The following is a 23,673-nucleotide window of genomic DNA, read 5'->3' as shown; positions in this document are numbered from 1 at the left end:
AAGCACTCCTCAAAATGGAGAACATCGACATTTGTGCTGTAATGGAGACCTGGTTTAAAGTGGCAGAAAACACCCCTGTGCTACTAGGCTATAACTCATTCCACACCTTTCGGCCCCAAAACATGGACCATAGCCCCAAAGGTTGTAATGTCTCCATATTCATAAAGGATATGCACACCTCCAGACTAGTATTCCAGCATAATGCATCTGAGATACGTCAGGTACAACTGACATTGGGTAAGATGGCCATCTGGGTCATAACCTGCTGTAGGTCCACAACCATGTCCCTAGAGTCTCACTCCACATTCCTAAGCACCCCAGAATCTATAAAGGTCTAACCCAACAGTCTTATACTAGGAGACTTCAACTACCCCTCCATCAACTTCGAGAACTACTCAAGCACCAATACACTGGCCCAATGCTTCCTGGGATTCATCAATTCCAATGCCCAGGACCAGTGCATTCTGACCCACACTAGAGGAAGCAACATCCTTGACATGGCTATTACAAACATGGGCGACCGTTGCTCTACAGCAGTAGTCAGTCCCTCCCTGGTCATATCTGACCATAAACTAATCACCATGGAAATCCACATCTCACCCACACCCCTCACAAAGGTAACCACCTTGAAAAACTTCTCCAAAGCTGACATAAAAACAGAGGTGGCTAACTTCACAGCACCCATGCCAATGGAAAATAGCTACATCACAGCCAAATCATACACCAGTGCACTCTACGACCATGTACATAAATGCATGGAACTAGCCATACTCAAAAGAACCAAGACACTCTCCTCCAAAAAAGGAAGCCAATATGGTGGTCCCTGACATTAATAAACTCTACAACAGAAGGAAGAAACTTTTGCAGAAAAAGGTGAAGTCCCAACACTGGAAAAACTCCCTTATTAGCGTCAACAAAAAGTTGAGATCCCTTATCAAATCCTCTAAAGCCAGCTATGAAGGCAGACTTGTGGCAGACACTAAAAACAATCACAAAGCCTTCTATAGTTATATCAAGAACCTCCATGGCAATACCCAGATTTGCTCTGAGTTACTGCACAATGGCAGTACCTATACTAAGTCAACAGATTTTTCCAACTTACTGGCTGACTGATTCAGTACCAACATTACCCCTCTCTCTCCCACAAAGCACCAATTACAATACCGGAAGAATGCCAGTCACCCAGTATTACTGCAGCACAGGTTAAAGCTGCATTTTCCAAGGCCAAGAATACAGATTTCATGGGACTCAATAATATCCCTGGCTGTGTTCTACATGAATTGTAAAGTGAACTAGCACCACATCTCTATGCCCTGTTCCGTCACAGCGTAACCCCAGGCTTTGTCCCTATTGAATGGCGCACTGCTACAATCATCCCTCTCCATAAAGGGGAGCAACTACAGACCCTGGCAACTATCTCCCCATTAGCCTGACATGTATAATATTTAAAGCACAGCTTTCTAAACTCTTCTCCTGATGGGTTAAACACTCTGTGGTCATCCCCTGCCCAGCAGACTCGCCCAGCAAAATACCTTGTGAAACAGTATAAATCTGCTTTAGTTACCTGACTGAAGCAGATCCAAAAACAAACTAAAAAGCACAGCTTTCTAAACTGTAGGTGTTCCTTCTATTGCAATTTATCCACACTCCAAATCTGTTTTTAAAACTATCTGCTTTTAAAAAAGTAAACTACTCCTTATTTAAACTATTACTAGAGGGTAGAAGAGCATACACACGTTAGTTTTTTCTGGTTGTAGTAACTTTGGCCACCAGGCAGCAACACAATGCCAGCAGTCTACCACATTCCTTGCTGTTTTAACTAATAGTACCAATATATTTTAGTTTAATGTTGTTTTAACGCTCAATAGTTCCAGTATATGTAGATTTAATGTTGCCAGCCACACTCTAGAGTGTTGTTTAACCCCTAGTACATCTTCTGTTCCCTTTGTCTCCTGTTTTTAAACTTATATCTGCAACATTTCCATTTCTGGCTTGCTCTCATTCCCTCTTCAGCTCTGATTTTCACAGTTGCTTCCTTTCTAATTGTTTCAGTGCTGTTTCACACTGCTGACCTGACCCTATCAGTACTGGTTCCAACCAGCTAGGCCACTGTGATATCCATCTCCAGTCTCTATTCCAACTACTCCCCCAGTTTCTTTTACTTTCTTTTCTTTCCAGTGCTTCCACCAGACTGACTAACTTTGCCTTCCTTTGTGTGGTGCCATATTTTACCTCTCTGAACCACTCTAATTCTTTCCATATGCCACTGCTAGAATATCCCTTACCCCTTGCATACTTTCGTTTGAACTTACCTTACACTCCACTGATTGTTTTTCACTGTTGGCCTTGATTCTTCCTTTACTTGGCTCTACCCGCTCCATTCGCTCTGTGGGCTCACTCCACTCCCCTACACTACCCCCAAATCCCCCCACCCCCAATACCTCAACAATTATACTTAGCTAGCCACTCCCACCACCATCCAATCCAAACTACCCCCAAAATCATCTCCCACAGTTCATCCATTAAAGTAAGCCTACCTTTCAGAGTTTACTGGCAAACACAACTTATCCTGATAAACCACTAAATAATTAACCTAAACCATAATCTCTTACTCTAACTTCACAACTTAACTCACCCCCTACATCTACTCTAATAACCAACATCATGACCCTCAAATCTCTATCCCTTCTTACTCAAATAATATTTTGAATTACCTTAACTTACCTGAATTATATTACCCAACCTACTAATGCAAACCACCCCCCCATTTCACATTACTACCCCATCCTCTACAAGGTGCACATTTATTGTTACTCATATATCTCCCAGTCTCTACCCCCTCAACACTAGCGTGCTCTACCCCAACTCTAAAAACACTGTTCCCAACTACACTAGTCTAATGTCCACAAAACTCTCTACCTGTATACTACACCCCAAACAAACTAAATACCTCATCCATCATCTTATCTTTATCCTTCTCTCTGGGGACATCCACCCAAACCCAGGCCTCTCTGCCACACTGCATCCACTGCACCCCCCCCCCAGCAACAAGCAAACCCCTCCACTTCTCAGCTCTAAATGCTCAGAGTCTATGTAACAAAAATCCAAACCTTCATGACTGGCTTCTACATAACCAGCCCAATATTCTCTCCATCTCAGAAACCTGGCTTAAGCCCCACATACAAGATTCTGAAATAACTCCTCCCAACTACCGCATGTTAAGGAATGACAGAACACAAACAAAGGGAGGTGGTGTAGGACTCCTTTACTCAGCATCCCTCTTAGTCACCCCCTATACCAAACCCTTTCCTGAACTTGTAAAGACAGAAATAATACCAGCCCTACTGCACCTAAACAAGCATAAACTCATATTTGTTCTCTCCCTCTATTCCCCTCACCACAATATCTCATCCCTTGAAGATATTCTCTCCTGGGTCTCTACCAACTTTACTCATGAAACCATAATCCAGGGAGACATGAACATAAACTGGGCCATAATCCAATCTCCCACTAACTTAACTTATATAACTTTGCACAACTAATCAATTCCACTACCGGGCCTTCCAAGAACTCTATCACTGCAGCTACAATAGACTGGAATCTATTATACCATGACCCCCCCAAAACGTGCACGCTGATTGGCCAGCGTGCACATTGTAAATCGAGTTATACTAATGGAAAAAGGTCCGGTCGCCCGGACTTTTTTCCATTAGTATAACTCTACTTTTAAAACACTGTCTCGCTATGTTAAATAGGTTTAACATAGCGAGACAGCTTTAAAATAAGCAACAGAGATCTCCGTTGCTTATTTTAAAGCTGTCTCGCTATGCTAAACCCATTTAACATAGCGAGACAGGTTTTAAAAAAAAAAGCAACGGAGAAAGCAAGATCTCTGTTGCTTTTTTTACTGTTTCGCTATGTTAAATGGGTTTAACATAGCGAGACAGTTTTAAAATAAGCAACGGACATCTCCGTTGCTTATTTTAAAGCTGTCTCGCTATGTTAAACCCATTTAACATAGCAAAAACAGTAAAAAAAAAGCAACGGAGATCTTGCTTTCTCCGTTGCTTTTGCCCACAGCTCTGATGTACTGCAGGCACGCAGTGCATCAGAACTGCCGCGGATGCCAGACATCTGCGGAAGGGCAGTAAACAGGCATTATACTATGCCATTATTTAAGAAAAGTAATAGTTTCTTTTCTTAAATAATGTCACAGTATAATAGCAATAACCCACTTCTGGGTGTGGGTAATGCTGTATTTACCCACGGTTGGCTTTGTTTGGTCCCTCGGCCGCCTCAGGGACCAAACCACGCCAACCGTGGGTAAATCCAGCATTACCCACACCCAGGCGTGGGTTATTGCTATAGTATCCCATCCTCACTATAACTCTGATAGTGGTATTCTCCTAGACCCACTAGCTGACTATTTCCCCACTTTTGCCCACCGTCTTCCCTCTTCTATACAACTAACTCACACCTATATTTCCACTCGCTGCCTACAGAACTTCAATGCTGAAACCTCAAATGCACTAAAAAGAACAAACTGGAACCCGTTAAAGACTCTTCCCCTAGATAATGCTCTCTCCTACTTTAACTCTACTTTCACAAACCTGCTCAACTCCTTTGCCCCCCTAAAAGCAAAATGTATAAAATGTAACCTTGTACCCTGGTTAACCAAAAACATCTTAGCTGCTATGCGACTCCGTGACAAAGCCTGGACACGTTACCATAAAAATAAAACCACAATCACCCTAAACTAATATAAAACACTATGAAATAAAGTCAAAAAAACGTATTACCTTAGACTGCAAAGCCTATTTCTCCACTCTCCAAACCATCCACACAACCAATCCCAAACTATTTTGGAAAGGAATCTCATCTCTCCTCAACCCGGGAAAAAAAGAAAAACCTTGCCCCAACCCAGATGCCTCTGACATGGACTTGGCCACCCAATTTAACTCTTTCTTCATAGAGTCCATAAGCAAGCTAACATCACCCATCACCAACACCTCTACAACCCCTCCTCAGTGTGCTCATATCCCTTCCTCCCCTAGCATGCCTTGCCCCCAACCTCCACATTTCTCTATCAATCTCATCTCTATATCCACCATAAAAAAAACTTCTCATAAAATTAAAACCTGGTTCCAATGCCCCTGATGAAATTCCCTCCTACTTCCTAAAAGTAGCTGGAGAAGCCATTGCTCTCCCTGTCAGCATACTAATTAATTAGTCTATCTCAGAAATCCAGGTCCCCCAGCTCTGGAAAAAGACCTTTATTATTCCTCTCCATAAAGGTGGCAATAATAATGACATCCCAGACTTTCACCCTATCGCCATCCTATCCCCTATTTCTAAGCTACTTGAAAAGTGTGTACACCAACAACTCTTACCCTACCTCATCAATAATCAGCTTCTTACCCCCAAACAACATGGCTTTAGACCAGGTCATAGTACTGCCACTGCCCTCCTCTCCTTCCTGGCAACAACCAACAAAGCCCGTGACTCTGACCACTTTGTATCCACTCTTTTCCTCGACCTCTGTAAGACATTTGACACCATTTCCCACAACCTCCTTCTAACTACTCTCTAAACCTAACCTAACCCCTTCCTCTACTCAATGGTTCTCAAGCTTTCTCACAAACAGGCAACAAACAGTTAAATGGAAAAAAGTTACCTCACCTTTCCTTAATACATCCACAGGCATCCCCCCAGGTTCCATTCTAGGCCCCCTACTATTCAACATATTCATAAATGATTTCTTCCAAGCCATTCCTAACTCCAGTCTCATCCAATATGCTGATGATTCTCCTATAATCTGTTCCTCCCCTTCCATCACAACTCTAAACAATCTAAAACAAGCTGCCTTCTCTTCCACTGAACAGTGGATGCTCGACAACCATCTAGCCCTTAATGCAACCAAAACAAAACTTATGTTATTCAATGCATCCAAAACCTCTTCCCTAGGCAAACAATCCTTCATAATTACCAGCAATAACAATACCCCCCTAGAACTAATCTCTGACACAAATTTACTAGGAATTATCATTAACACTCAACTAAAATTTGATAAGCATCTACAAGCAAATATAAAACAGACATAAAAAATTAGGTATGCGTTACTGCCACAGTTGCTTTATCTTTCCCACCACCAGGATTACATTAGCTAATACATACTTCATCCCATCCCTTTTATATGGTAAATCTATCCTAACAAAACTACAATCTTCCCTCAAAACAAAACTCTCATCTTGTTATGACAAAATATCCAAATTTGTGGCAGGTCATAGAGCCTCTTCTCACCACTGTAATTCCCTTCACCAACTAAGTTGGCTAGAATTACCAAACTTCCTCACATATACCCAGCTCATCCAAGCACACAAACTCATTCATAACCGGTCTCTCTGCCCAAGATAGACTCCTAAGATCCAATTCCCAAAACCTAATTAAATTGCATAAACCAACACATCTTGCTGGGAATCAATTGATGTCCTTCTTTCTTGCACACCTCTGGAAATCTCTCCCTTCTCCCATCCGCACCACCAGCAGTCTTTCCTTGTTTAAAACCTCACTGCACTCGCACCTTACTTCATAATGGAAATGCTCTTGCTCTCATCCAACCTAATTCTACCACACTTTCTTCCTAACTTTCCAAACTTTGTTGCCTGTCACTACCTCCTAAAGTTTTACATCCTTACCTTATTATAATTGCCTAAAAAAAAAATGTAATTTTCTTAATGACAGTCTTTTATTCTGTATTATGTAACAGCTATTTGAATTGTGCAATATGGGTTTGTACTATACAAAATATGTATTTACCATTTAATTGAAATGTTGTTGTTTGTCTTTCGGCTTTCCCCAGTTAGGGGTCGCCACAGTGGAACTCCGGTCCGCTAATGATTGGCAGTAGATTTTCACAAATGCCAAGGTGCCAGCTCGACGTTCAACCTTCAACGAAGGCACGCCCATTTACGCATGTCTTTTGAACACCCACCCAACTGCAGGAAGGATATGCAGACTCTACACAGAAGACACTCCCCACACTCTAGCCAAGAATTGAATGGGAGAACCTCTTGCTGTGAGGCAACAATGCTACCTCTGCACTACCGTGGATGTCCACATTTAATTGAAATGTATATTATGGATTTATGCTCTTTCTGTACTATGTATTTGTATTTCTCTGGAGCTTTTCTCCCCAGGACTCCATTGAAAATGGGCTCTTTGTAGCCCAATGGACTATCCCGGAAAACAAACTGTAAATAAATAAATAAATAAAATAAATAAAGCTATGGAGCGCATCATCATGGACATGATTAACAAAGATACAGGAAATCTCAAAACTCTAGACCCCATGCAATTTGGCTTTGTGAAAGGGCATCATGCCTGCTCAACCTGATTGACTTCTTTGAGTCAGTCACCAGAGCTGTGGATGAAGGTAAAGCAGTGCATACAGCCTACCTCGATCTAGCCAAGGCCTTTGATACCATTCCTCACTCGAGAATTATTGATAAACTCACCAAACTAGGCTTCAACTCCTGTATCACTACGTGGGTTGCAAATTGGCTTACAGATAGAACACACAGTGTGAAAGTAGTAGAGTCCAAGTCAGACTGCTGACCTTTCACAAGTGGTGTACCACAGGGATCAGTCCTGGGTCCTCTCCTGTTTGGCATCTACTTCTCAGAAGTCCAGGCTAACACAAAGGGACTCTGGCTGACCAAGATTGCAGATGACTGCAAGCTGGTAGCCATCATTAACTCCCCAAGTGATGCAGACATCCTACAGAAAGTTCTCACTGAGACAAATGACTGGTGACGAAACAATGGCCTTAAGCTTAATACCAAAAAATGTGTTGTCATCCCCTTTGGTAAAAACTCAGTTCCCACTAATTACCACATCGATGGGAGCCAACTGAACATTGAAGGCATTATAAGAGATCTGGGGATGCAGGATAACAGCAACCTCTCCTTCGACTACCACATTGCCACTGTGGTCAGAAAGTCCTTCTATGTGGCACATCTCATTACCAAGGGCTTTGCATCCAGGAAGAAAGAGGTCATTGTCTCTCTCTCTATTCTTCCCTCATTAGACCAGTCATTTGTCATGTATCTCACTAGACGCCTGCAACAGCTGGAGAAGCCACAGAAGTACCTCATAAAGAGGATCCTAGGTACTAAACACATGTCCTACATGGACAGAGTCAAAAGACTCCAGCTATTCTCTGTCTCATATCACCTACTTAGAGGCGATCTTTGCTTGACTTATAAAGCCATGTCTGACCCAGTTCTGTTAGAAATGCTACATCTAAAGAAATCCCAATCCCTCCACACCACATGCTCCAGATACCCCAGCCTCATTACCACAATCAACAGAACATGCTGGAGGGACAGGTTCCCCACACAGAGACTGCCCATGCTCTGGAATAGGGTTTACCATAGTAAGGTCGAACCGGACCCCATCAAACGATGGGATCATCGACCTACGTCCATGAAAACAACAATTTCAAATTACGACATTGTCGAAATACAACTCAACTTTGGAATGGGCTTTAACATGGTCGAGATAGGGGTGAGATTCATACTTCAACAATCTCAGGTTCGACATTGTTGCCGTTCAGTCTCCAGGCTTTGACTGAAGTGGGTTCAACCTAACCCACTTCAAACTTACCATAGTAAACCCTGAAATAGACTTCCTATACATGTCAAGCAGAGCACCTTGCTGTTCAAGAGAAAATTGATGAGTGGATGGGTAATACAAAGTTCACCTCAGGGATCACTCCAGTGGCTCTACTTGATAGAGGCACTGTGAACTAATGTCGGGCAGCATGATGCCAAGACACTTCTATGTGCTAGGCTTGTAAAGGCTCCAGGGCCATTAGCCTAGTACACACCTATGAACCTATCAGACTATAAACAGCCACACGTACATAGTCTGAAGACAGCAATACCCACATAATGATCATTGAAACCACAGCCACCTAACCCATCATGAAAATCCCAACAATATAATGTCATGATTTACCATTGCAGTGTTTGTTTATTTACATTTGTTTGCCAGAAAAGTCTGACTGGAGAGTTTGTGTATTTTCAGAGGAGACCCAGGGAGAAAATCTCAAGTATAGCTACAAATAGTACAAAACATCAATATACATAACAGTTTTTTTTTTAAAAAGAGCTCAACTTAAGGCGGTAGAACACCAGACAGTCATAGATATATACATTACAGATAGAGAGCATAGCTTAATACAGTCAAAAATAATTGTCATATCGTATAACTTTTCAAATTAATACAATAACAGAGACCATTGTAATTATGCAGGAGGAACACCATTTCATGAAATTTCATGAAAGGAAAACAGAGAAAGGTGCTGTGCTTCATGACATTGTTAGGTACAGGTAGATACAATCAGGTAAAGAGAAGGACTAGGCTAGGCTGGACATCTAAATGAAGAAACTTGAAAAGCAGTTGTAGAATCAGGGTGACCTGCAAGAAAGAGAAATATTGTGTTAGTTTGCATAGCCTAAGTCAGAGTAGTTACAATAAGTGCCAAACACCCTAAACTGACCCTTCCTTTGTTTGCCGTGGACACTGACTAAGGGTGCATCATAAGCTCTGAAAATCAGTGCCAAAGATGCTAACTCCACAAATTGCCCTTATATACCCCCTATTGTCCACTGCCTACCTCACTTCCTATTCTAAGCTCAACTCCCAATTCTGAACCATTTAACTTTGTCTCTTCCCATCCCCTCCTAACCTATTCCTTTTCTACAAAAAACTCCTGTCCCCAACCACACTCAAACGGAGTTCACAGAGAAATAAGTCTGCTCCACAAACTACATTTATACAAAACAGTGTTTATGTATCTCACAACAAGTAGTATATACATTGATCATTGTTTATGACAAGAGATTTGGACCAAGTTCTGAAAAATGCAGAATTGTTTGAATGCATAGTGGACACTGCTTTCAGCTGATCCAGAGATCCAAACTGCTTCAGCAAGGTCTGGAACATTTATATACATGGTGTATCAAAGATTTTCTCAAACTAAATGAAAAAAAAGTGCAGTATAGTAGCATTTGGCAGAAAGTCATTCTCTTATCTCATATGTTCTAAATGGCATTCCTCTTAGAACCGATACAGTCATAAAAGACCTGGGGACTTCTGCGGCTATCTTTCCCTCATTTGATCATGTTTTTCCACGGTCAGGAAACCTTTCTTACTGGCTCAGTTAATTTCCAAGGAAATAGCTTCAAGATCAAAATACATTATCCCATCACTGAATACACTGTCCCCTTTAGTAAGTGCAAATCAAATCATAGTGCTTAATAGGAAAGGACCCAAAGATTTCTAAGAAAATTAAAGTTGTGAAATCTTTCAACTTTCCTGATTGATTAGCATGACTCTCCTGATACTCAGTACCTTATTGGTTGCTGCAAAGTGTCCTGTGTCTCGCATTTCAGTCCTGGAAAGACCTACTCTTATTTGACCACATATATCTTTGCAAAACCAGTGGATCTACAAACACCCACACTGAGGACCTAAATTTAGACCAAGTAAACAAAACTGACTGGAGAGGCAGGTTCCTAACTAACTCAATGTATCCTTAGCTTACAGCATACGTTGCCACAGCAGGTCAAACAAAGTACTACTTTGGTTACCTTTAAAGCTAGTCTTGATGACTAGATAGCTATACACAGATTTACACCGGATCATTTTGTACTGCTCTACCAAGTCGGGAGGTTAATACTATTATGTGCTTGAAAAGGATGGAAAGAAGTCTTACATTTGTAAGGTGCATATGGCTAGACATGTTATGGTCTCCATGATCACTTCCCTACTATCTTCCTATGTTCCTTTATAAGTTCCATCAACATAAAAAAGACTCTGCATTTTGGCCCTTTTTGTCGGTCTAGACTAATGGTATACAAATTATTTCACTGTTGAAGATTTGAAATATCTATGAGGCTAATTAAGTCAGAATGCACATATTCTTGTGGAATACTGTCATATATGAATGCAGATTTTTGTAACAACAAACATGTTTGGTGCATTTATTTACTCATTGCACATTTTAAATGCCCCATGCTAGCCTAACTTTGTCCCACCTATCTACTTGTAAAAGTAAGGTTACGAGTCAGATAGTCAAAAAGGGTATGGATATAAACATTTATTATTTTCTGTGCATCTACCATCAATTACTTTTATGAATGACTTTGTACTGGGATGATTGCATGTATTACAATTGGGTGTTATTAACAATTCTTAAAGAAGCATTTTCTAAATTTAAAAACTGTTAGCTGAATACAGTACTGATGCCTACTGTTTGACCAGTGTGAAAAGACAATCATTGATGGTTACCTTGAGTTTGCATACCGAATTAATATTTTGACGATGTCAGTGTGAAGCAAATACATATCAGGCAATAAGCAAGCAATATCAGGGTGTGTTAGTGGGAGGGTGTTAATTACATGTTAAACCACACCCTGGAGGGCATTATTGCACTTAAATGGGCTCTCTGTAAAATTATTGTTTTACTTACCTATTTATTTTTTAAGTACTATATTATCTATCTCTCTCTCTCTCTACATATATATATATATATTATGTAAAATAGTTCACCCATTTAATGTTTCAAATTTGCTGTAGTATATGTTAATGGTGTTGGAGGAAGCATTTAAAGAATATCATAGCATTTCATTTATTTTTGGTCCCTTACTCCTAAAATGTTCAATTTGTTACCAGTCATTAGAGATTGAAGTTACTAAAAAATGGCATACATTTAAGTTTCAGACTATTATTTTCTTCAGAAAATTTATACTAACACAAGTCCTTTTGATTAAACAAGTTTGTACATTTTTAAGAGCAGTAATTTAAATCTGTTCCTATTTTTGAGCCTTTATTTTAGGCTTTGTCCAGATTTCTTCAGTGGAAAGGTTCAGATGTATGCAAATGTCTTTACTGTCACTCTCACTCAGTCACTCACACACACCTCTGTTTCAGAAAATATATGCTAACACAAATCCTAATAATCAAGTAAAATATGTTCCTATTTTGAGCCTTTGTCCCCCATTTATTTAAAGTTTATCCAGATATTTTAAGCTAAGAGTCAACAGAGTACTCCTTTCAATTGTCCAGATTTTTGCAGAATCTCCAGATTTTTGGCTCGTATGTTTGGCCCCATCCTCATAAAATGTGTAGTTTTCTTGCAATTCACTGTGGACTGAAGTCATTAAATGACAGACATTTGAGTTCCAGACTTAATATCCTTCATGCCAATAGAAACCCTGCTGTTCTAGTAACTTTCTAATTTTATAAGAGCAATACTTAAAGTCTATTCTTATTTTTGGTCATTTGTCATTCTTTATTTGTGGCTCTGTTCAGATTTCTTGTGCCGAGAGGTTTAAAGGTATAGTCAAGTCTCTCATGCGCATGCACACACACACACACACACACACACACACACACACACACACACACACACACACACAGTCTGTTCTGCTTTCATGCACACATTCACTCACACATGTAGATAGAAACATAAAGGCACATACACACATATTCTTTTCAGTTTCATTTATTTTACACCTGCTAAATGGCAAAATAACTGCTTATCAGGTATAAGATAATGGCAAATCGATCTCTCACTCTCAGTCCGATCACCAGTGCAACTAGATATGGTGCTGTGAAGAATGGACTCAGTTTTATAGCAGGCATTACTTATATATTAATACCCTGCTAGAGAACATTCATTCTCTAATCAGGATATGAGCTACGGATCGCCCATTCTCTAAATACTAATTAAGGCCTACTGGAGTAATAATGTTCCCTCTGATAACCCACTAATTAGTAACGTAGGCAATGAAAGAGGTAGCCATGAAGGAAAGCAACTGCTGTAGCAGTGCTTGCTCACCATTAGAAGAATAAGGGGAAGAAGTATGTTTGGGGGGCATGTGTGTCATTAATGACTGATGATGGTGACCAACTTCTTTTGGGTAGCAGAACTCATTTTGGATTATGTCATTCGTGGAAATGATTGCCAAACTTTGAACTATACCAATTGTACAATCGGCCCTTGAGTGCCACCTGGCACATGTTACAGAATGGAAAGCTTAAGATTAAAAGGGGAAAACCTGGGTGGTTGACTACGTGACTTCATCTCCACAGCTGCACTCTTTTGCCTCAAATTTGAGAATGAAATGTGTGTTGAAGCCAGTGAGGTTATGGTAATGGATGACAGGCACAAAAGGAAAATTAAGTATTTCAGTCAATCAATCTGTTAATCAATCAATAAATAAATAAAACACAGTCTCAAAATGTTATAGATTAGGCAATGAGAAAAGGCATTCAGTCATTCAGTGAAGTACGTGTCTGAAGACAATTTTTAAAAGCAGTCCACATTATTCCAAAAATATTTGATGACTGTATTATTTTTTATTTCTTTACCATATAACCCTATTTGACACATGCACCACTTGTCAGTAATAATCAAGGAGCAATGTATAATTAAGTACTTTGCTCAAAGATATACACACCTCTCAACTGTACAGATTTTCGCACCATATCCAGCTTTTTGCCTCTTATTTTTCGTCTGCTCCTCATAAAAATGTGTTTTTCTTGACAGATAACTGGGATGATCTAAGGATTAAAGTCATTAAATAATGACATGCATTTGATTTTCAGACTTTATATCATTCAGAAAATGCATTCTAATACAAATTCTGTTATTATAGCAACTTTCTGAGTTTGTAAGAACAATGTTTAAAATGTGTCCCTATTTTGGGCCTTTGTCCCCCATTATGTCAGGCTTTATCCAGAATGTCTTGTGCTGAGAGGTTATGGTTAAGAGGTATGGTTTATAAATACAGGCAAAGGGAATTAAATCCTTGACTGTATAATATAGCAGATGAGGAAATGTTGCAGTAATTATTATAAGGTTTGTGATGAAAGATTTATGTTTAGTTGATAGGATTTGCAAGTCTTGAAAAAAATCATAGAATATTGAATACTAAAAGGCTTGATTTTGCTTGACAGTGTGTGCAGGGTATGTAATATGGAAACTTAGAAGCAATGTACATTTATGTGAAATACTTCCATGGTAAGAACAATTCTGTTGTCAGAATTATTTGGGGAAGCTGCATCTTCATATACTAGCTAATTACATATTGTGTGTTGCAAGTCAAACAACCTCAGCTAAAATGAAATACTTGTTTTGTTCTGAAAACAGATATTTCACTTTCCTTAATGCAGTGTGATGAAAACATGAGAATATATAAGTACTTATTGTGGAACATAGCCTTCCAAAAGGGGATGCTGGATGAATGCTACCCCCCCCCCCCATGCGGAATACAGGAAGAGCTGATTCCTCTGCCAAAACTTTTTAGAAATTTTCTGGCATTTAATTCTACTGATAATCAGCTATCTAAACCAGGACACAGAAGTCACAAGTGGTGTTCAAACACTGTACTTCACTACTTACTTTGTTTACATTGAATGAGCTATTATGAAGAATATAGTGCTGCCATTAGGCTACATTCAAGACCATAAGAAATCAGGGATTTCATTATTTTGGACGTATTTATAGTCAGCCTTTTTTTTTCCTTGCTGTGCAAATTTAGTCACGTGAACATTTACATTTTGGAATTTAAATTGAATGTTTATTTCATTATTCTGACATTCATATTTTGTCTTTTTCCCATTGATATGCAAATTTAATCAAGTGAACATTTATGTTTTAGAATATAAACTAAATAACTATGGGGAGATATGTGTTTATTTGCATAAATCAGATGAAAGAATGAAAAATGGGAAAAGAAAGTGGTGACTTATAAAGTTAGAAAATATGATTGTTCCTTATACTAAATATCAGTTTTGATTTCTTGCAGATATTTCAGTGAGCCTTCTGTCTGTCATTGTCACATTTTGTGGAATTGTTTTGCTGGGGGTTTCACTCTTCGTCTCCTGGAAGCTGTGCTGGATCCCATGGAGGGACAAAGGCTCATCGCAAACTCAAAGGAAAGACCATCATCATCTCCATCATCATCACCACTCACATTTTGGGGATCTGGTGGAACGGGTTGAACTGGGACCTGAAATGCCAGAGAGGTCCTATCTTGATATGGACTCATACCCTGATAACAGCATTAAAGTGAGCCAGACATCTCCTGATTTTCCAGGAGAGGCTCAGACAGGGAGTAAAGAAGGTTTCATCCCCAATGCTCATTCACACCAACAGGTTGCAAACATTGCTCCTGTGCCCAGGTAAGTAGACAAAAAAACGAGTACATGTATTTACTAATATTGTGGTTTATTGTGTTAGATAAACGTTGTACAATATGCTTGACTTAACCATCAGAATATGCTCAGTAGATATAATATGTATACTGAAGGAACATTTCAACAGTGCACAGAGTGGTACTGTAAACACAGAAGTTTTCAAATAATTGTAATTAGATGCAAACAAAACAGAGTAATTATAATATACTTAATCAAGATATAGACAAAATAAAACAGAGTACTCAGAATATGTTTAATATATAGAAAGACAACAGTTTTACATTATTTACTTCAGAATTGGCATGGATGCAAAAAGGATAGCATACATATCAAATGAATTCAGGTTTGTTGTAATAAATGCAGTTTTTGATTGCCTAATCTGTTCCCCAACAGATCAGACCTTTGCTTATTTTACAGGCATTGCAGCTGAAACTATGTACAAAACCAGAAATCATTGTGGTACCATAATGTTTCCCATGTTATGGATATCGGAAAATGAGTTGCAGAGGAAAGAATTGGGAATTGATTTTGAGTAAAGAATTTCATGTTTTAATCATAATAGTAAAGTCCCAGAAATACATTTGGAGATCTGACTAAATGAATCCTGATTGATCCTCTTTACTTCACACTGGTTTATCTGAGATTATCTAAAGTTTCAAATTCTTAAGTGCATTACCTATTAAACTACATAATATGGCACAACTAGTTTTATGTCTGATATTAACAACAAAAACAGTCTTATCTACAGCATGTTGCTAAATTCATGACATTGTCCCAAGAGGTATCATTTCAGTAGCTTATCTACCTTCTGTAGTGTTTTATTGTTTAAGTGCTGTGTTTGTTCAGCTGATTATTTCAGTGGCCCCTTTTAATTCCACATCTTTGCATAGCTTCCAAAAGCCAACTGTCAACATTCATTTATAAAGAATATAATGCACATAAAAATAGGCTGCAGTTATTTACATAACTGTAACATTATATGGATAAGAGACAAAAGGCAATAAGCAGTTGCTTACATTAAAAGTAGCCGTCGGTTATATGTTATAATACACACACACACACACACACATATATATATATATATATATATATATATATATATATATATATATATATATATATATTATATATATAGAGATAGATAGATATTAATAGCTATATATATAGCTAGATAGATAGATGTAGATATAAAACAATAAATGTAGTAAAGAGTTCATCTTACCTATTAAGTATATAAAATGCTAATTTTTTTCAAAATGTACACTTTACAGTTATTTAGCATGAACTGAATGAGATAAACACTCTAAGAATCAATGCAAATTAAGCAAAACATTATAGAAGCCAGCTGCGGTGCTGATATCTTGTACACATAAAAGCACTGAAAACATCAGCAGCTGAATGAAAGACAAAAAACAGCTGCCAACATTTTTAACCTGACATCATAAAACTGTCAGTCTCTTAAGCATAGCTGAAGCAGACTAAAATTCTGTAAACACTGTCACCAAGGTAACAAATATACCACCTAGTAAAGTGTATCCATTTGTCAGCACTAGCAAAGAAACACTCTTTATCAGCATATATCCATTTCTAATAAAATGATGATATACTGCAAAAAAAAAAGTACTTTGGAATAGCATAAAATTAATTTACAGGGAAATTATGAGACCAATTTAAGATGTCTAATTTTTTTTCAAATGAGATGCTATAAACAAGTCTTGTGTTGTAAAATAGAGAAAATACTCAAAAATAATGATGTAGGTTTAGAGTATGTAGTGTGAGACTATCTTCTTAGTAGGCAAAGACAGAAACTTCCGCTGCATTTTATGCTAGAAATCAACATTTACCAAGGATTAAATAGGTCTGTGTCACTAAAATGACTGCAAGTAGGCTACCAAATAAGATGGCTGACATAAGGCTCTATAGCACACATACTGTGGACAAGCTGGAAGGGTAATACAATAGGCTTTCACTGTGAAAAATCTTGAGTGTAAGGAAAGGTCACTGATGTATACCTCAGGATGAAAGGATAGCACTTAACAAAAACTTTATGGCTTATGTATACATGTGAGGATAAAAATCCAAAATGGCAGAATAAGGAGATGCAGTTTTGGAGAGCGGAGTGTGCATTCTGAGGAAGAGACAGGGAAGGTGTCTATTAAATCTGAGCGCAAGGGTACTGTCAAACATCCTAGAAATACAGTCTGTGAAGTAAAAAAAAAAAAAAATGGCCAGTAATGCACATATGCTTAAAGCTATAAGACACTAGCCTTTTTTTTTCTCTTTAAAGACACTAGGGTGACTTACTTAGCCTCCACTGGCATAAAATTATTATTTTGAGCAAACCATACTTGCTACTTCATCACCAGTAGAAAGATAGACTTGGGTCCACTGAGTCATAACTCAAAACATGCTACAAAAGTACTTAGATAACTTCATAGTCAAGATATGTTTACAGGAGAATGAAATACATGTAAGCCTGAAAGTTCCCTTACACCACATATGCTGAATAACAATCACTGAAACAGAGAAGTAACTGAGATACATAATTCTTATCTTTCCATTTCATTAGAAATGAAGACACCACACCATTCCCAAACTCAAAACTATTACAGGAAGAGAGACTGTGAATGGACAGAATACATGTTGACTGGCAAGCTTGGTGCTCTCACTGCTTTAGAAAGCAAAGGACTGGTGCAAGTTTTCATATTCCCTCAGCAACTTGCTAAAGTATGACGCTCTTTGGCTAGGCTTTTTTTCCTAAGCCCTTTGGGTAGAGCAGAAATATCTGCAGCCTTCCCCCAGAAGACAGTGCTGCTGGATGTAACCAGTTCCCTTCCTCAAGACTTGATGATCCATTATTGGATGCCCACTGGCTAGATCTCCCTGACCGGGGATCAGTTGTCATGCATTAAATTGCTAGTATCCAGCCAAACACACAAATCATGTCTTTATCCATTTTTACATTATGTTAATGTTTATAGCAGTTTAATTTAATTCACCATGAAAAAATCTGCTACCTCATATTTTAGAAAATTATTACACATATTTAAAGCAGTATCTCCTTTAGAGTTAGGTTTTAAATGATGCTGTTAATTCATACTGTTCTGCTTGTTATGAATCCTGACAGCAATCACTTGTAATTGTTTTTGATTATTTAGGGAGTGCAAAGTGAGAATGGTGTAAAATCCATATGCTGGAGAGAAAAATTTTTCCATTGTCAAAATAAATTTGTTGAGAATCAATGTGGTGGTAAAAATTACTGTGAAATCCATATTGGCGTGCCACAGTGGTGCTATATGAATTATTTATTAAGTGGTGCAGATCGTCTGCTCAGCTGTACTTATGATGTCTGCAAGCATGGCTGCTGTTAAGTGTTTACAGTCCTCAAGACCATACTTTTCAACTGTTCAGATTTTTACAGAATACCCAGGATGTTCATCGTGTTACCCTGCTGCAGTCATCACACTTGGGTTATCCTGTCGTCAGGCGGTCCCGCAGTTGGCTGGAATTCCAAAGTCTTGGTCCGGCGTCGGTTGCTGTCGCCTCTTCCCTGACGTCAGTGCGCCAGGGGTATATATAATGCAACCAACGCCATTTTCTTCAGTCTTTCTTGCCGCGCAGTGCCCGAAGCAGAAGCAGTTCCAAGTGCCGGTCGACCGACTCCTGAGATTTTCGAATTCGAATTTCAGACCGAAGTCTTCTATAAAGCTAATTACCCCTTTGGGGAAACTTTTCTTGCCTCAGACCGATGTCAGAAAAAGTTAACAATTGTATTTCTTGTGGGAAGCAAATACCTCATAAGGATTTTCATTCTTATTGCATACCTTGCCTAGGCCCAGACCACGACGTCACTACTTGTCAGTTTTGTGCTAGGTTTAATAAACGTACTATTAAAAGATGCTTTGATTTTGCACGACACTACTTCGGTAGGAAATTTAACTACACCATGCCGTCGGAGCAACCGACTACCGGCGTGCACAAAAAACGCAGGGATAAGGACCGACAACCCAGGCCTAAGCCAGATTCCGAGGCCTCGGCTGATCCGGTCTCCGGTTCTCTGGTCCTCAGTGAGGCTCCGACACAGCCCCTAACTACCGCAGATCTGGAACCTGAGACCGCTACGGATATTTTGACGGAATGTACCAGGCTGACGCAGCCTTTAACTTCAGGCCCTTCCGACGACTTTGCTACAAAAGATGTCGGCGCTACAGAAACGCCATCGGTTTCTGAAGGCGTTTTCAGACTGACGACTCTCACCATTAAAATGTTCTCTAAGTCAAAGACTCCTTCTAAATCTAAAAGGTCTGCACTTCAGTCTCTTGTTCAAGGCCCCATGCCTAAGAAACAGATGCTCAAAATGGCTAAAGATTTGATTTCTTTAATCAGGGGTTCCCAGCCCCCTCCAGACAAAAGGCCTAGACAAGAGGAAGACTATGCATCCTCTGAGCAAATGTCCATTTCTTCAGACTCCTCTGAAGACCAAGACTACTCCTTCTCTCCTTATGAAGATTCTGATGCTGAGTACTCTATTCCCTCAGCTTTTCCTCCAGAAGACTACTCCTGTGGGGAAACTTTACACACTATGAGGGAACATTTTCACTGGGAAGGTCAGGACTACTCTGATTCAAAGAAAAGGCTCAGAGAATTTCTTTTACTCCCCCAACACAGACCACTTGCCATCCCACCAGTTTTGGACATTGTGGATGATGTCTATTTAGAATCCAGTTTCAACCCTGACTCTCTTCCTCCTGCTCTGGCTAAGCCTGACAGATACTATAGAGTGCCTGATTCCCACAAATTTCTTTACGAAAGCCCTGTAGCTGACCCAGAGACTATCTCCCAGGGTCCCAAGGGGGCTAAGGCTTCTATGGCTAAAAACCCAGTACCTTCTGAGAGGGATTCCAGAGCACTAGACAGGTGGGGGAAAAAGGTTTACACCTCAGCCACACTAGCTATGAGGGCATTGAATTGCCAATTTCACATGCTTAAGTATCAGCAATTTCTAATCTCTCAGTTAAAGCAAAGAATAACCACTCTCCCTCAACAATCTGAATTGAAGGAAGTACAGGATCTGTTGCATGCCACTGAGCAGGTGGGCAAACATACCTTGCAATGTGGGTTTGATTCTTTGGAGGCCTCCTGCAGAGCAGCTGTCACTGGGTCTGTTATATGTAGGCATGCTTGGTTAAAGGAACAAACTCTGCCTGATCATGTTAAAGCAAAACTACTAGATGCTCCCTTACAGCAGGATGTTCTTTTTGGAGTTAAAGCCGAAGAAGTTTTAAAGAAAATGGAAGACAAGGCAAAATCTATGCAGACAGTCAAAGATTTCCTACAAGTACAACCCCCTCGCTTCAGCAGAAACTGGCCAACAAAAAATTGGTCCTTTCCAGCCACTGACAGACCACAGAGGGGTAAATACAGACGCCCAAGGGGCAGAGGACAACAACAAGCCCAGTATAAACCTCGACAATGGGGCACTACAACACAAAAGGGAGGAGAAGACAGGTCCCAATCCACCAGAAGGCAAACTCAATGACTTGCACCTCATCTGGCCAAGCAATGCTCTCTTGGCAGCCCCCTTGGGGGGAAAACTCGCACTTTTTGCAGACAACTGGCACATTATCACAAAGGACAAATGGGTCCTAGACATAATTTCACGAGGATACAGATTCCATTTTCACACCTTGCCAATGAAAAGAGGAATGCCAAACCTGCCACAAAATCAATGGGCAGAGACACAAAAATAAATTACAGCTCTCATGGACATGAGAGCCATTCAACTGGTACCTACTCGCGAGCAAGGCCAAGGATTTTACTCAAGACTCTTTCTAGTGCCCAGAAAGGACAATGCCTGGAGACCAATTCTAGACCTTTCAATTCTAAACACTTACTTACAACTACCCAAATTCAAGATGCTAACACTACAGCAGCTATTTCCCATGTTGGGCAAGGAAGCATGGCTAGTAACGTTGGACCTCAAGGAGGCATACCTGCATGTCCCTATCAGACAAATTTGCAGAAGATACCTCCGTTTCATTGCAGGTTCAACCCATTACCAATTCTCTGCACTGCCCTTTGGCTTATCTACTGCACCCAGAGTTTTCACAAAATACCTGGCACCAGTAATTGCATACTGCAGACAAAGAGGAATTCAAATATATCCATACCTGGATGACTGCCTCATCCAAGCGGAAAGCAAAGACATTCTCTTACATCATCTGGCCTTTGTAAAGCATCTACTAAACTGCCTGGGGTACACAGTAAATGAAAAGAAGTCAAAACTAGTACCTTCACAAAAAATGACATTCCTGGGTGCCAGCTTGAATACAATGGCCCAGAAGGCTTATCTTATGCCAGACAAGCAACTACAACTGACTCAATATTTCAAGACAATGGCAACAAAGACCCAATTAACTGCAAGAAAAATTCTGCAGGCTTTGGGCTTCATGGCATCTTGCATACTAATAATACCATTTGCAAAGCTGCATATGAGGAAATTACAGTGGTACCTAAAAAGCGTATGGTCTCAACACAGCCACAGCTTGGACACAATGATATCTCTCATTCCCTGCCTACAACAGGAATTTCTGTGGTGGTCACAGGCATGTCACCTCAACAAGGGTCAGCCTTTCACCTTGCCCCCAGCCAGGCAAACTATCACAACAGATGCTTCAGACTACGCCTGGGGGCACACATGGCAGGACAATGCATTCAAGGCCTATGGACTGCAGATCAAAGAAATCTGCACATAAATCAAAAAGAGATGCTAGCTGTACAGAAAGCTCTGACAGCCTTCAAGGATCTATTACATCCAGGACAACTTGCAATAAAGATGGACAACACCACAGTAATATGGTACATAAACAAACAAGGGGGTACACATTCCTACCCTCTATGCAGGCAAGCAATGATCTTATGGAGCACAGCTCTGGCCTACCAAGTCCAGTTACAAGCTCAATTCCTGCCAGGACAGAAGAACACATTGGCAGATGACCTCAGCAGAAACATCAAGGATCCCCACGAGTGGAAACTAGATCCACAAATATTTGCAATGATTACTCAAAAATGGGGCCTTCCAAACATAGACCTGTTTGCCAGTCCTCAAAACTATCAACTGACAAAATTTTGTACAAGGACATTTCACCATCAAGCTTGGAAAGTGGACGCTCTCTCTTTCAGTTGGAAAAACCTGACAGTATATGCCTTCCCTCCATTGCCTCTCCTCACAAAGGTTCTTTTGAAAGTCAAAAAGGAGAGACCACGACTGATTCTCATAGCCCCAGACTGGCCACGCCAGCACTGGTATCCACTATTGAAAAATATGGCCCACAGTCCACCATGGATATTGCCTCAAATCCCCCATTTGCTCACACAACAAAACAATCAGATTCTTCACAGCCAGCTCAAAACTTTAAATCTGGCTGCATGGCAAATCAACTAAACATCCAACCAGCTCCTCTTTCACAAGCAGTTCTGGATGTTATTCTGGAAGCTAGGAGGCCAAGCACCAGGAAGGCTTATTCGGACAAATGGAAAAGGTTTTGTTCCTGGAACCAAGCTAAAGGCCAAGACACAATTCAGCCTCACATGCCTCACATTCTACAGTATTTAGCTGAGATGTTGCACAAAGGATTTTCCTTTTCCTCAATTAAAATCCATGCTTCAGCTATTTCAGCTCACTACAACATGGATCCACCTTTATTTTCACATCCTCTTCTAAGGCAGTTCCTCAGAGGGGCAAAAAAATTTAGACCACCCAGGAGAGCTCCTATACCAACATGGGACCTCAATTTTGTTCTGGAAAAACTAACGCTACCTCCCTTTGAACCAGCTTTCTCTGCAGATCTTCAGTTCCTATCATGGAAGACTGCCCTGCTCCAAGCAATAACTTCAGCTAGAAGAGTCTCAGAGCTACAGGCACTAATGGCAGTGGAACCTTTCCTCATTTTTCATCAAGACAGAGTTTCTCTACGAACTAATCCTTCTTTTATGCCTTAGGTGGTTTCTATTGTAGCTTTAAATCAAACCATCCACTTACCCACCTTCTTCCCCAATCCACAGAACAAAGGTGAGAGACACCTACATTCCTTGGACATTCACAGGCAGCTTTGTTACTACTTGGACAAAACTAAGGCTTTCAGAAAATCTGACCAGCTCTTTGTATCCTATGCTACAGCTTCCCAAGGGAAGGCTATATCAAAGCAAACCATTTCTAAATGGATAGGCCATTGCATACGCTTCTGCTATACCCATCATGGGAAACCAGTTCCTGCTACCATCAGATCCCACTCTACCAGGGCAACAGCTACCTCTACAGCCTTTCTCAGGGGGGTTCCAACCAAGTAAATTTTGGAAGCTGCAACTTGGAGTTCAGTACACACCTTTACCAAACACTATCAC

The 23,673-nt window shown here is 40.0% G+C and overlaps 1 protein-coding gene across 3 annotated transcripts in view; it reads left to right on the top strand.

The window, feature by feature from the left end:
- SYT3 (synaptotagmin 3) overlaps nt 1-23,673 on the top strand; it is a 1,759,115-nt gene that overhangs the window by 690,048 nt on the left and 1,045,394 nt on the right. For all 3 annotated transcript variants that reach the window (XM_044059772.1, XM_044059773.1, XM_044059774.1), the window contains exon 2: nt 14,880-15,255. In XM_044059772.1, coding sequence (XP_043915707.1) covers nt 14,880-15,255 — 376 coding nt within the window. The remainder of the gene's footprint in view (nt 1-14,879; nt 15,256-23,673) is intronic.

This window comes from Protopterus annectens, chromosome 17.part0 (genome assembly GCF_019279795.1).
Source record: "Protopterus annectens isolate FY-2018-M chromosome 17.part0, PAN1.0, whole genome shotgun sequence".
NCBI classification, from domain to species: domain Eukaryota; kingdom Metazoa; phylum Chordata; order Ceratodontiformes; family Protopteridae; genus Protopterus; species Protopterus annectens.
Note: the sequence above shows the minus strand (reverse complement) of the source record. Positions and strands in the feature narration are given on the sequence as shown.